The 15,152-nt window shown below is 40.4% G+C and overlaps 1 protein-coding gene and 1 long non-coding RNA gene across 2 annotated transcripts in view; one reads left to right on the plus strand and one right to left on the minus strand.

Moving 5' to 3' along the window:
- LOC306961987 overlaps window positions 1-1,115 on the plus strand; it is a 97,426-nt gene extending 96,311 nt beyond the window's left edge. Inside the window, exons 2-3 of the long non-coding RNA XR_013792803.1 lie at window positions 778-970; window positions 1,015-1,115. This is a non-coding gene — a long non-coding RNA (uncharacterized lncRNA). The remainder of the gene's footprint in view (window positions 1-777; window positions 971-1,014) is intronic.
- Window positions 1,116-7,196: 6,081 nt separating this feature from the next.
- wt1b (WT1 transcription factor b) lies at window positions 7,197-13,095 on the minus strand. Its single transcript, XM_079554629.1, has 9 exons — window positions 12,676-13,095; window positions 11,656-11,766; window positions 10,817-10,916; window positions 8,852-8,932; window positions 8,548-8,659; window positions 8,325-8,469; window positions 8,117-8,206; window positions 7,759-7,851; window positions 7,197-7,637 (listed from the first exon to the last, which is right to left on the minus strand). The coding sequence occupies exons 1-9, from the start codon at window positions 13,079-13,081 to the stop codon at window positions 7,516-7,518; spliced, it is 1,260 nt and encodes a 419-aa protein (XP_079410755.1). The 5' UTR covers window positions 13,082-13,095; the 3' UTR covers window positions 7,197-7,515.
- Between the last annotated feature and the right edge of the window lie 2,057 nt (window positions 13,096-15,152).

A 15,152-nucleotide genomic window follows, 5' to 3' on the forward strand; every position in this document is an offset into this window, starting at 1 on the left:
CTTTGCTGCTGGCTGTTATTGCAGGACTCTTGGATGTAACTGAGAAAGTCGTGCTGCCACCCAGCCTGTCCCCTCTGCCTGCTCATGTGGAACATATGGATATATGTGTGCCAGTTAGCGGGACAAGTCAAGCGAGACCAATGCAATAAAACTCATTAGAAGAAGTAAGAGACAGACCTATGAATGTCTTTAATTTCGTAATATCTTTGTTGACCTTCCAGACATAACAAGTGAAATGTGTGCATAGCTTTCCTATTTGTGTTAAGTTATTTGGTGCGGTCACAGAGAGAAAAAAAGTTGCGCAATATATTGCCAACATTTTGCAAAAGCTTTTGAATTGTCGAGATATTTTAAAATGATGCATGCTTTTCGAATATAGATCCATTTAAGCCTTGTGTTGGTCCTGAAGCTGTTTTGAAACTACTTTCTGAAAATAACAAAACCATTTTCTTACACTTTTTATTCAAATTTAATGGAACGTATACTGTAGTAAAAGGGTTTAGTAAAAATATTGCAATAATATCATCACTCTTTTCCCTTATTGTTCAGTCCTATGCAAGGTGTAGTTATTTGATAAGTTACAGATTCTGAGTCAAAGTCAGCATGAGTGCTTTATATTAAGGTTTGCTTGTTGGCTATGAATAATATGCTTGTATAGATGTTTATAAGCTGCTTATTATATTATTATCTATTAACATACTAATAGACCATGCATTATATGCTTATTCTATAAGTCAAAACCAGACTTAGAGAGACTTATTAATTTGTCTCAAGCAGGTTAGACTACTGTAACGGCCTGCTCACTGGCCTCTCTAAACGAGCTGTCAGAGCTGCAGTACATCCAGAACACTGCTGCTCCAGTCCTGACAAGAACCAGGAAATACGACCATATTAGTCCAGTGCTCCGGTCTCTGCACTGGCTTCCTGTCACTCAGAGAATAGAATTTAAAATAGCTCTGCTCGTGTACAAGTCTTTTCATGGTTTAGCACCAAAGTAAATCTCTGACATGTTAGAGCCATATGAACCATCTCGGGCCCTGAGAGCTTCAGGGAGGGGTCTCCTGGTGGTTCCCAGAGTCAATAATAAACACGGACAGGCTGTGTTTCAGTTTCATGCAGCTAAAATCTGGAACAGTCTTCATGAGAATGTGAGACAATCCTCAACTCTGACAATGTTCAAATCCAGGCTGAAAACAGTTCTTTTTGCCCATGCATGTGATTGAAAGTATTTTATCTGCACTCTTGCCTTTTACTGTAATTGATTTATTTTATGTTGATGTCTTTATTGATTCTATTTGCTTTCTTGTATTTATGCAACTGTGAAGCACTTTGAATTGCCTTGTGTATGAATTGTGCTCTACAAATAAACTTGTGTTGCCTTATTCATGGCCTATAACCCTAACCTTAAGCAGATTAGTAATGTGTATTAATACCTTATTAATACTTCATGAACACACCTTAATATAAATCGATACCGAAGCTTCTCTGGGATGTCTTTGTACATTTTTTACTCTTATTTAGAGAATTAAAAATAATTCTCTAAATAAAATGTTTTTTACAGCTTGTCATGTAAAAACCATGGGATCTGGCATAAGTCATGTTGCGTCTGAATTCATGGAAACATTGTATGAGTCAAGGTGACCATAGATCATAGGTTCTAATGAACTAAACATGTGTGTATTTGCTTGTGTGAGATCTGCGCTCATGGTTTGTCTAAATTTGCCTGCCGGGCATGTTTAACAGCCGGCCTCTGCCGCCCCTGATGGGCTCTTTAATCATTGGCACTGGGGGAGTGTTTGTATAATGCCCTCAGACGTCTCTCATATGAGTGTCTGTGGACATCAAGTGCTTTGGACTAATAATAATGAGCCCTTTGGGTATAAAACCCAGGGAGAGAGCAGGACTGAGGAGGCTTGTAAAGTGGAGCTTATTGGACGTCTAAATTGATTAGCCCTCCCCACTACAGTATAATTTTCACATGTCCACCAACAATCACATTTTAAATAGACTTTTTATAGCTCTGTCATTTACTCACAATTAACAGTCAATACGGAAACAGTGTTTAATTGGGTCTGGGCCCTTCTCCCATTTGTTTCTTTCACTTTTTTTTTTTACTGGTTTTTACTGATTTTGTTTTAAGTCCTGAACCTAATTTCCCCCCAATATTAACTGTCAAAAAGGCACCCCTTAACTTCATTGAGCATTTTGAGGATAAGGGATGAAAATATTGTAACTATTTTAGATAATCAACCCTTTAAAAATGATGCTGTCTCCATTATTTTAATACACAGTACATCTAAATGCAAATAATAATAATAAAAAACGCCAAAACGCTGACCTAGACGCTCATCGATGCTGGGACAAATTGCATGCCATCAAAATGTAGGTTAATTGTTTGGCTTGCATTTTTCTGCTGGACAATGATGCTTGAAGAGCCCCATCAATCTTTTGAACACTCTTGGGAGTTGTGTTTCCTTGCTGTATGGCTCTATTTTCGGATTGTACTCCTGTTGATGATGAGGCAGAAAAGAGGCTTACGCTACTCTTTTGTAATAATTACACTTCTGCTCATCTATCATAATGTGTTTTTATGTACCTGTCAGAGCAGTATAGGAAATTACCCATTAATGGCCACACAATTAGGGAGGGGTTTTGAAACTATCAAATTTAATTCAGCAACCATAAACCTAGTGAGTTGGTAAGTAATTGTAAGTGGCTCCATAGGGTATAGATGATTCAGATACAATTACTGCTCACTTCTTCTTCTACATATATTAAATGATAAATGAAGAGTGCTCATAAAAAGGCAACGGTGAAAGAGATCCATAGAGGAGTTGTTTTGGAGTTCACATTGGCCCGGGACGTCCTATCCCAGTGAGACTGATATCTTTGGCCAAAACACCTCTCTCGCTCCATTTGATGTGGTTCTCTTTCTCTCTCTCCACGTCTCAGCATCTGGTTACCTCTGGGAAAGTGGGCGAACGCGATGGGGGTGATGCTGAGACCTTGTTTCATCTCTTTCCTGTCCCGTGTTCCCCAGGGGGTGCGTGTTGGTTTGTGATCTGACATCTCACATGATAGAGACACATCTAATCCTGTTAGAAATGAACATCCTCATGTAGAGCAGCAGACAGCAGGAGGGGCTGAGGAAGATGAAAGATGGCTGAGGGCAGAGGCTGTTGGAGGCCTAATGCATGTTGCTTTTATTCACTGTACATGAGTGTTTGTGAGTGCCCTGTATCCTCATGGGACTGTCCCGGCTGCTGAATCCATGACAGACTCCTCTCAAGGTGTTTCCCCTCTTTGTGGAGAGTGCCTCTCTGCTCTCCGAGTGAGAAAGTTCACCCTGGAGGCCCCATCTGAGCTCCAGGCCCCCAAGGCCTGAGCATTCCCAGAGCTGCTGCACCAGAGCCCCTCCGGCAGCCTCCCACCACAGGGAATACCCCTAAGAACCAGGGCCCTCAGACCGAGGCTCGGCTCAGCTCTACAGCAGAGCAGCCTCAGGGATAAGGAGCTGTCTGGGAATACCACTAAGTCTCTGCTTCACTGAACATACAAACGGGCCTGGCCAGCGCCTCCTGTTGGCACAGTCAGGCTGCTGCGTGGACTCTTTGTAGCCCTATGAGTTGAGTCTCCAGAGCCCTGACCTTGTTACCATTCCCTGGGGGCTCATTGAGGCCTCAGTGTGCTACATGTGCACTGACCTTTCTGGCTCCCGAAGGTTAAAAAAATGTCTTATTTGGACCCAAGAATCACAGTCTGACGTGTCATCAAGTCGGATGCACCTGGGCTTAACATGGAAACAGACATCAACATGTTTGTGTCATTGGTTCAGAACCTTTAGCTAACCAATTAGTCAACACTTCAAATGGTCTTGTCTTTCTTGGATCATCAGTCATTATATGAGTAAATAAATATCAGTATCGTATTATACTTCTGGAGCACATTACAGCACACACCCGTCCATCCACATGGGTTTTGCTGGTTTTGCTTCCATCAAGCCAAAGGTGAGAGACATAAAGGATTTAATTTGTTTTCTCATCTTTCTCTCTTGCAAGTGGCATCAAAAACATAACTACAACAACCGCAATATATATTTATATATTTATATGTATAATATTTCCATACAGGAGAATACTTTCCAGTTTCAAGGAAAGTATTTTCCCTGTAACAGTGAGTTTGCTCTGATCATCTATTCAGAAGATACAGTGTGGGAACAGCTTATAGATCTGGAGGCTGTGAAGTTAGCAGGCCTGCTGTCCTACAGATGTCTTGGGCTGTGCATTACCAGGTGTACGTCACCTGAGATTACCCACGCTCACACCCCTTAAAGGCTCACAGCCAGCACTACAGCTGAGGGGGCATCTGGTGGCGTGTGGATGGGAGTTTGTGCATGCTTTGTGTGTGTTCATGCATTCAGATTCCTGCTAACACTTTACAGCGCCAGCAGACTTCAGACATGCATTCATGTACTTTTCTTTGAGATTGTTCATACCACAAAGCTTTTGCTACTTTAACAGAAATAGTGTCAAATTGTGTTGGTATTTGATTTTGCGCTCTATACAATAATTATGTAAACAATACATAATCTATTGAGCTTAGATCATTTTAAACATTTGAATATGCCTTTTGTTAAAGTGTTTAATGGATTAACCCAAACTCCCATGTCGGACTTCTTTAAACTAAAGACTCACAGTGGTGCCAGGACACAGGCTTCCTCTAGAGGTGACTGTGAGGTGGCTTTCAGAAGAACTGCCTTTGGACAAAATGCCCTGTTCTTGAAGGCCTTACGGAACACTGTCAGAGAATGTCCCGCATTTCCTGTATTTAAAACCAAACTCAAAGTGTGGCTTAAAGCAAACCAGGCTTGTGGCCATTAAGTGATTCTTCTTACACAGTTCTTGTTTATTTCTGTTACATTGTTTGTTAATTTTCTGCATTTCTGTCATCGGTGTAGGTACCTGTGGCTATACTCCGGCATGTTTACGTCTGTTTTTTGTTGTTTCAATGCAGATATTCATTAATGTGCATTGTCCCTATCAAATAAATAAATACAAATAAATAGACAAATATGGGCTCAGTATTCATTTTTAAACAGGATTGTATCTTATTGAAAAAACAATCTGAGTAAACTTTTAATAAATTATATTGAAAATCATAGTAACACATTCAGTCTTAATAGTGTGATATATTTCAATTCAAAAAGAAAAAGTTCACTATCATCCACTAGAGCCAATCACGCATTCATATACACTTTTGGTGTATAGCAACTTTAGATTACATTAGAATGATAGGATAGCTATTAAAATCCTAAAATAACTTCATAAATTTGAACTTTTAAGGACCTCTGACTCTTGAGATACCTCTTGCACTGTCATATATTGTTATTGTATGAACCACAGCATGGCAAGTCCAAGAGAAATTCTGGTAGAGGACCCGAGCTTGGAGGAAAAAGAGACCGCCCGCGGAGGGTGAGGAAGAGTTTTTTAAATATACAGTGAGGAAAAAAAGTATTTGGCCGAAATCCTATAGAAAGTCTATGGGGAACCGACCAAATACTTTATTTCCCCACTGTATATATATATCCTTTTCGCATAGACCGAACCAAGAGATGGGCTTCTACTCTGCACTGTGACTGGATTTCGACAAACATCACAGGGAAACTCACCCCTGTTAATGTGGAGTGGAAAAAAACAACATGAATCACCTCTTCAAATGAGAGGCCCCTGACCCTGAAATACAGGAACGGCATTTTAATCTGTCTGCTGGTCGGATTATGGAGGCATTGCAGGTGCAGTGAGGGAGATAGCCTATACTGTAAGGAGATGAGACGATATTTGCTCCTGTCAGTGGAAACATTTAGCTCTGGTTATAACATGTTTACAATCCAGATAAGATAAATCTAAATATACACACCACCTGCCCTTGACATATAGCCTAAATCATCTGCTTTATAGTTTTACAAAAAGGCGAAGTCAGTTACAATGTAGACTGTGTTTGTGTTTCTGTTGTTTTTCGTATAGGCTAAGGGTTCTGTGGACAGCCAGATATTAAGTGGACATCTAAAGTGCAAAAGTCTAAAGAGCGTTTAGAGATGAGTCTCATACATAGCAATTGAAAACGGTTCAATGCGCCCAGATTGAGCCGCTGAAAAAAGGCTGACACTGCCATCACGTGGCCAAACTAGGTAAAACCCGCATCCGCAATAGAAACTATACGAATATAGGAAATTTAAAGGCCCTGTAAGAATCACATTTTTTCTAATAGTAGAATAAATCTGGCTTTATCTTTCAGCATATTGTAAGAGCAGATATTTTTGTTTTAATGATTTTAATGATGTTAACTGGCAGACAAGTGGTTGTTATTACTGTGGCAGTGCTGCTCCCTGAAAGCAGTGAATGTGTTTATATAAGCATCTCTGTGAAGAAGTGGGATCGTAGAAATGCATTGGGGAAGTTAACCTCTTAACCCCAGCCTTCAACAGACGCATTTTCTCCAGTTCAGCTTTACCCAAATCTAAAAGTCTATAGCGCCTCATTTGAAAGCTAACACCTGCAAAACTCTTTTGTCGTTGTCGTCACTTTTCGTTGTATTTTTTTGTGCTATTTTGTCACTTTTTTGTTGCTATTTTGTGGATTTTTCTCCCCTTTTTGTCGTGTTTCCGTCTCTCATTGTTGCTTTCCAGCACGTTTTTGCCGCTCTTTCGTCACTTTTCTGTTGTGCTTTCAGCCCCGTTTTTGTAGCTATTTTGACGCTTTTTTTTTTTCAAGAAGCATTTAGATTTGGGTAAAGCCAAAATGGAAAAAAATGTGCTCTGTTCAGGTGGGGGCTAGAATGAAGAAGAATGGCTTTGGAAACACCAGAACAAACAAAAATCTACTTCAGCTGAAATGGCCTTGATATATGGGATATTAGCTGTTATGTAGAACTACCTGTCAGGTGGGAGCTCAAAACATCCTCCAAATATAACACAACATTATTACAATGAATCTTTTTTATGGAGATGGTCATGGTTTAAAATGTATAAAGCCGAACATTATTTACAAAACGCACTTTACAAAACAATTCTCACATGGCACAATTTCTGTTTTCCTAAATACAAAGTTTCCAGAGTATAGCCCTTGTCATAATTCACTATGTAACAGACACAGTACATTTGACAAAGTTACATCACATTGTAGTACATTTTCCTTTGGAATTTAGGCACTTTTTGGCTCAGAGTTTATAGTATGTCCCTATTTAAAGTCAAATAACAAAGCAAGTGCCACAATAGGTTCTAGTGTGTGTGTGTGTGTGTGTGTGTGTGTGTGTGTGTGTGTGTGTGTGTGTATACATGTGTGCATCTCCCGCTGTCATCTGGCCAACGCATCAGGGCATCAGCTGCTCTCTCCACTTCAGTAAATCTGGCATAGCACCATATTACCGCTGACCAGGCCCCAGTCGTTCCCTATTGCTGGCACAGCACACTGTCACCTTCCTCTTCACCCTCCTCTCCGCTGCCACGACTGCCGCTGCTCAGATGGCAGGCTGCAGTTTGCTGAGGTTCCTCTGGTGCATGCTGTGGTGGCGCACCAGCTCGTCGGACCGCGCAAACTTCTTCTGACAGTTGGACCAGCGGCAGGTAAAGGGCTTTTCACCTGACAGAGAGGGTAGTAAGGAGAGACAAGAGATAATCACCGCTTTAGCTCTCTTGAAATGCTCTCATGAGGATTTTTGAAGTCAGGATATGTATGTAGAAAAAAATAAAGGTATACGCACTTGTTTTACCTGTATGAATCCGAGTGTGTGTCTTAAGATGGTCAGACCGTGAAAACTTTCTCTGACATGTCTCGCACTGAAATGGCTTTACACCTACATGAAGACAATACACGCGTCAGCACACGGTCTGCAATAAGTAGCTACTGCAAAACAACAAACCTATTATATTATTATGTGTCCCCTTTTCCATAAATCAATTGAAATCTAAAGTTGCTAAAAACTAGTAACTAATAGTGATGGACAGCACAGTTTGGCCATGAAATTAGAAATCACCTTTTACACTACACTCACACTTTTTACACTTATTGTTTATGATCAAAGGAGGACAAAGTGTGAGATTTGCAAAGACAGTAGTTACCTGTGTGGCGGCGCTGATGTCTTTTTAACTGATCTGAACGAGAGAATCTTCGTCCACAATCTGTGAAATCGCACTGGTACGGCTTCTCACCTGCAATGAATTTATGAATAGTTATTGAATATTGTGCTGTGACACATTCAATATTGTACTGTCATGTTTTTGCTATATTTATATATGAGTCATAACTGAGAATAGAAGCAACACTGACCTGTATGTTTGCGTCCATGCATTTGCAGATGTGACAGTTTGAAGTACCGTTTGCTACAGCCAGGATAAACACACATAAATGGTCGCTTTTCATTTGTCTCAGACTTTCCCGTGGATGGGGTGATGCCAGGTGCATGGCACACATCCTACGCAGAAATTACCATGAATACAACACATCAAATCACTCCATGTATTAGCGATGTAAGAGGGGTCCTCTTGCTCACCTGTAATCCCCTGAAGACTCCATGTGCGTGTATGTGGTACTGGGTACTGCAGCTGACGAGCATCGGAGCAGGTGGAGGAGAGGGGTCGGTCTCAAAGCTACTCCCGTGGCCACTGACACACACAATCAAAATAATACTGAGCATAGAAATCAGATCGAATTTCAAATATTAGCGATCATGAAACTTTAAAAAGTCCATAACTCTCTCAGGGAACAAGATCTCTTTTCTTGTTCCCTAGGCTATGAGCATTTAGTAATGTTCACCTTTTAGCTATGACAGTTAAAGCATGTAATTAAAAATGTACCTCTTAATGGAAGAGGCCAGTGTGTTCATCTGGTTCCATTTCACACAGTCCAGCTGAGAGGCCATTTGGTAAAGACTGTCACTGAAAAAAAGTTACAGAATTATTAACGTCCAAGTCACTCATTTCTCTTTCGCCATCACCAAAACAAAATATCTCCATTATTGCACAACTGTTTAGGTTGTCACAGTCGATGTCCCCCTACACTTTTGTGTGACTTGAGCTTGTTATTTGTGTATCTGTTTTTCACAATGATGGTTTGTCAAATCCCTGATTGTATGAAAAGAAAACTGTACAATGGCCGAATGCAAGCTAGGTACTATAACCAATTTATTATGCTCTTTATATACTATAACTTTTTTGCATATTGCCTTGTTCTTCTTACTTTGCAAATTTTTTATGACAATTTGCACCCCCTGACTGTTTTTAAGAGCTGCTATAACGAGTGAATTTCTCCATTGTGAGATCAATAAAGTCCTTTCATGTACAGGAACGCAGGACAGGCAAACAGACAACACTCCATAAATTATATATAATAATACTTTGCGTTTGTGTGTGTGTGTGTGTGTGTGTGTGTGTGTGTGTGTGTGTGTGTGTGTGTGTGTGCGTGCGTGCGTGTGTGTGTATGACCTTATCACACAACATCACTTCCTCTTGCCTTGCTCTTTTTTGCTAATGTTGTAACTCCTATTTAAAGATTCATACTAATATAAACAATAACACCCTACTAAATAAAATGGCTTTATTTTTTGTTCTTCTGGCCTGTATTATTTATGTCCGTACTCTTCACATCAAAAGACAATTTAGAGGAAGTCCAAATGGTTCACTTATTAACGCATCCTGTCCACCCACTGCATTATACTCCCCCCTGACTTCATTAGAAACATGGGCCCAGCGCCACTCTGTACCTTGGCAACTATCTCCACACTGAGCACACACACAAACTATGGTCATACAGTGAACTGTAGTTCGGGAGATACTATTGTGTGCTGTGAGGGGTGAGCCGCGCCGTGCCTAGTACACCATGGCCCGGCACATGACATCACTCACTTTGCTCTATCGTTAAAATTGGGAGAGAAAAAAACTGCTTCGGGGGAATTCTGGACAGCATTCCTAAAGACGTCCTTGAGGAGAAGGCTAGCGATGGCTCCCTAATCAGCTCAGAGCTCTGGTTTGAAAACAGTGGAAACACTCTCTGATACATGACACATATACACACACAGTTTGAGGGCTTCCAGCTCCAATCGTAAGCTCTCAAAGTCTTTCTCTTATCAGGTGCCGGGCCAGTGTTTGGGCTGAACATGTTCCTTTTTCTCCAAAAAACATGGCTCAGGCAGCATGTAAGGAATTTCATCCTAATTTACCCCGAAAGATGTTCTGCATCAAAATAAAAAAAACACGCAGGGGACTATAACAGAGGTTAAAATAAGGCATTCCACACCCCTGCCCCACTCAACTCTGACTTGCTTTTACTGATTATTTCTCTGACACTGCAGTAGTACATCACTCTGTGCTTTCTTTGGCAGAAGCAAATGCAATAATATTGTGCCTTAACATCTGCATAGTCATTAGAAAGAGGAAGCCAATTCTGAATTCACTTAAAATGAACTTACGGTAGGGCTCGGGCTCAAAAGTGACAAAGGTTCAGTACAATATAGAGAAAATACTAATTGCACAAATGAAAATATAAATGTTAGCTTTTTATATTTCAACAATTCATATTGAGAATGGTCAGTCGCGTATTTCAAATCTTTACAAGTCCTAAACCAAGATGGCATCAGAAAGGGCACATTACATCAGTGTTCAGATCCAGATATTGTTTAAACAGCTCACATTTACAACAATATTCAGTGCAGATAGTAAATTACAATATTGATCCACTGCCACACCTAGACCTCAATTTTACAAATGCATGACAAAACAAAACAAAAAGCCCAAAAGACATTCCCACAGCAGTGTTGATCATACCTGTTGTAGTTTCGAAGAAGTAAAGCTTGGTTGCTTGGACATGGTTCAGGGGAACTGTGGCACCCAAAAACTGGAGCTGAAGCAGTGTATTCCTGATCAACTGTAAAAACAACCAAAAAATATAATACATAGGCTACATTAAAATATATATATATAAGTCGCACCAGCCAAAAAATGCATAATGAAGAAGAAAAAAAAAACATATATAAGTCACTCTGGAGTATAAGTCGCACCAGCCTTGGTTACTACCTCGGCATGGAGGCGTAACTGCACTGTTTACAAGCCTCTTCCGGCAGCACGTTGTTCCGTGCCCGAGCTTTTTTCATTTTCTTCATTGCAGTCTGAGTAACCTCTGCTTTTCAGACATGTGAAATGATATAGTTTGATATATAAGTCGCACTTGAGTATGAGTTGCACCCCAAGCCAAACTATGAAAAAAAGTTCAACTTATAGTCTGAAAAATACGGTATGTAGTTTGATATCCATATAGTTTTGAGAGAATGTCACCCCTATAACGTTGTAGATATGAATATCAGTTTGTTTTTTCTCAGCGTGACAACAGATCAATCACTAGTCCTACTGTTTCCATAGCATTTGACGTAAAGGCACTCTCCCCATCTCCACGGTCATTAAAGTTAAAAGCATAAAGAGACGAGCAGAGTGTGTTTACATACGTATGTGACAGCGTTGTGACTGAGACAAATGGATTTGTTGTGAAATGCAAAATGATGGGTTACTTATATAACCTTGAGTTGACAGGACATTTCTACAGTCTGTGAATTAATGTAGTGAAAAAACACAAGGGCAAGGAGGGGGGGAAAAAAGAAAGACATTTTTACCTATGTTGTTTGGTGGTGACAGTGTGTCCTCATGTTTGAAGGACAGGCAGGGGAGTTGGTGTGAAGGTGTGAGGCCGTAACTGGGGTTGTTGTCCAGGCCTATTCCATAACCTACAAGCACACAAAAGAACTGCAATAAAACTGGAAGTAAAATATATTAAAACAAACCATTGGATTTAACCATAAATACAGAACGTGCTCTTTCTTTAATGTTCAGTGTAAAGTCAAATTAGTATAAGTGGGGAGTTCTGCCATGAGCGCAGCAGAATTAACTAAGGCTGTTCATTTTAGACACAGTTTTATTTATGTTAGTCCTTAAGTTTTGACCTGTTGTAACCTCATTTATACCTGGTGACATTTCACTGTCCTTTGGCGGCTTTTGGGAGTTAAATGTTTGAGAACCACTGAAATAAAGCATGCAACACATCCTTAGTCAGACCTAAAAGTTAAGTTCCTCAGAATTTCTAATCCCTTTAGTGCTACTTTGAGTATTTTATTGGAAGCTCCGTCTGCTGAGTAAGGCCGGAACAATGCTGCATTAAGAATGACACACTGGGAATAAAGTTGAGTTTATTTAGCTCTCAAAGTAATTCCTTCTTAGCTTGGCCTGTCAGTTTCAATGACATGGTCCTCCAAAAGCGGAATAAGACATTTCATTCATTGGACACAAACGTTCACGACAACTTTATACACATTTAAACTATGCCTGTTCATCTTATACAACCTTTGATTGAAGTTTGAATAAGACAGACTTGAGTGAACTTCTAGAACAATATAAACACAAGCTGGAAGATGGCTGTCCACCAGAAAACTCTCAGGCCTGTTTCTGACCCAGGGCAGAATGACCTGCTCCAGCACTAAATATCCTGCTGTTTGTCAGGAGCAGCAACTGTAAACACATTTATCCTTAAAGAAATAAAGATAACAGACTTGATGAAAAAACGTTTGAGGTGCTCCCAAGCACAGAGAATGGTTGACTACAAAACTTTCAATATAATCTGTGGATTTGGTTATGCTCACCCTGGTTCTTGGATGCAGGAGGACTGTCCACACAGGTTGGTAGATACGTCCCATTTGAAAACATCCTGGTCTGACTTGTGGCGGGTTCCCCAAAGGCCCCAACTCTACCTGAGCCTGTGAACTGTCCGGAGAAGTGCAATGTAAAGGCCCCCAGCCCGCAGTCCTCTAAAGAGTCTGTGGAGGGCCAGCCTGGCTCCTGTTTGATAAGTGAGTGGTGGGACGGCAGGCAGCTGTAAGCGGGGCCCGGATGGAGGTCCAAAAATTGAGTCCACTGTCCCCCGCTGACCCCGCACCCACCAACACCGCTGACGCTTGTCCCAGGTAAGGAGGAGACGGGCGGCGCGGGGGACAGGAGAGTCAGCTCTGAGCTCAAGGGGCCCATCGATGTGCACGGCTCTGTCAGCATCGCAGGAGGAGAGAGTCCAAACAAAAAAGGTCCCGGATGAAGATAAAAGGGTAAAAGTTAAAGTGCAGTCACAGTTTACAAACGTGAAGTAACATTTTTAGTGCGGTGCATCTTCAGATAAACAGGGCATTTGATAAAACGGATTTCCTGAATACTTGATAAGCTGTGCAGTCAGTTTGGAGATCCAGAGGTGTTTGATGGGCTCTGTCCCTTGGTCTCTAGCACATCTGGCTTTTCTTACTTTCCTGAAGGCTCAAATAGGGCAGACTGTGGGAGGAGCGAGGGGATGACTAACTTTGACTTACCCTGGACACACCACTGGACTCAACTGAAGGTTTTAGGCATTTTAAGCCTGAAAACAAATACAATGCAACATCAGTGTTATGTTGACTGCTACAACTGCAAAATGTTACTCTCTCATTATGAAATAAAAGAGTAACGATAACAACTTTTTAAAGCAAACACATTATACAAGCTTTCGTCATAACTGTAACTAACACATGAATCACACATTTTCTGAGATGTCTAGATGATGCAATTACTTTACAGAAAGGGAATAAAAAAGAGAAATGATGAAACATGGTTGCCTATTTTTAGAGCTTGTAACAACAACAAACACTATTTCAACTATAACCTTATATATGCCACTAAGTGTGTAAATAATACGTTCTGCAAAGGCACTATGGCAGTTATAGCCGACCAACTGTAGGAAAATATTTTAAATGTCTTTTGCGCAAGTGATGTTGTAAATGGTGACGCAATATCTTTTGATATTGCAAAGGGACTTTTTGTCAGATATTTATCGGCATCTGTTATTTTAATTCCCAGTGAAGCCCAAAAACGATCAAGAACAGGATAAACGTTATTGTCTCAGAACAAGTGCCAAATTGCAACTTTGTTGAATGTTGCAACAAGCTTTTATAAAACAAACCCCACATTCTTTTGTTCAGTGATTTGTATCTATGAAAATGGTGTTTTTATTTGGTGTTGTTTTGTAGTAGTACAAACATTGACAGCATGGGACAAGTACAAATTAGTTTCTGCAATAAGCACTATGATCCAAACCTATGCTACAGTTTGTCTATGTTTTTGTCAAACAAACCAAACGCAATTGTTGGAAGGATGTCTTGGTGATCAAGCAGCACAAGTACAAGTTTTAATCTTCAATCACAAACATGTACCTCTTATCCGTAGTCTGGTACAGTTGTCCTTAACCTGGGGGTTGGAACCCCGAAGGGGGTCGCATGACAAATTTGGGGGGTCACCAGATCTAATAGCATATAATATAATATTTATACCAGAATGCAATCATTTGTTCTTAATTTTATTAATTTTATTTAAGCGTTTGTTTGTTTTTTCTTTGTCTTTAAAGAATTATATAGGCTAATGTTCTCACAGTGTGACCCGGGAAGGGGCTACAAACCCCTTTAACTGCTACAATGGGGGTCGTGGCTCCAAAAGGTTGAGAACCACTTGTCAAGTGAACTTAGATACATCTTTAAAATTAGCTTAAATGTATGTATGACTCATTATGGGACGATTGCAAACATCTTGACACACACTTCCTTGCAATGTAGCCAAATAAATTCTGGTTTTGCATTCCCCAGTGGAGACCCTTTGTAGGGATTCATCAAAGGTGACAGGCCCAGGAGAAAACTGGTCTGCCTTCGTCGCTATATGACAAATGGCAGTCCCAAATACAGCCATTCTTCAGATTAACCTCATGTTTTAACTCCGGGTTTAAAACAACACAAGTGCAGGGAAGAAGGGAAATGGTCAATACTGTCACTGACCCCTAACAGGAATCATAGTGAGGGCTCTGAGTAAGAGGGAATATGAGAAGGGCTGGTGTCTGCCAGGAATATGCACAAGTTACTCAATAGCTTCAATATACAGTACATCTCTATTTGTGTGAAATTGTGCACATATTTGGCTCGTAAGACACATACAAGTCTTGCTATAACCAACAATACTAGTATGAAATGACTCCAAGACGATATCCAAGATATGCTGCACTTATACTTTACCTAATTTACAGCACAGTTAACACATAATAACTAGATATATATAG

This window comes from Gobius niger (assembly GCF_951799975.1).
Source record: "Gobius niger genome assembly, chromosome: 4".
NCBI lineage: Eukaryota > Metazoa > Chordata > Actinopteri > Gobiiformes > Gobiidae > Gobius > Gobius niger.

Excerpts from the sequence above, each read along its gene's own strand:
- wt1b (XM_079554629.1), bottom strand. The coding sequence starts at position 13,081 with ATGCTGACAGAGCCGTGCACATCGATGGGCCCCTTGAGCTCAGAGCTG. Across the intron at positions 8,470-8,547 it reads GAGTCTTCAGGGGATTACAG|GATGTGTGCCATGCACCTGG; the intron begins GTGAGCAAGAGG and ends ATTTCTGCGTAG. Across the intron at positions 8,207-8,324 it reads GCATGGACGCAAACATACAG|GTGAGAAGCCGTACCAGTGC; the intron begins GTCAGTGTTGCT and ends AATTCATTGCAG.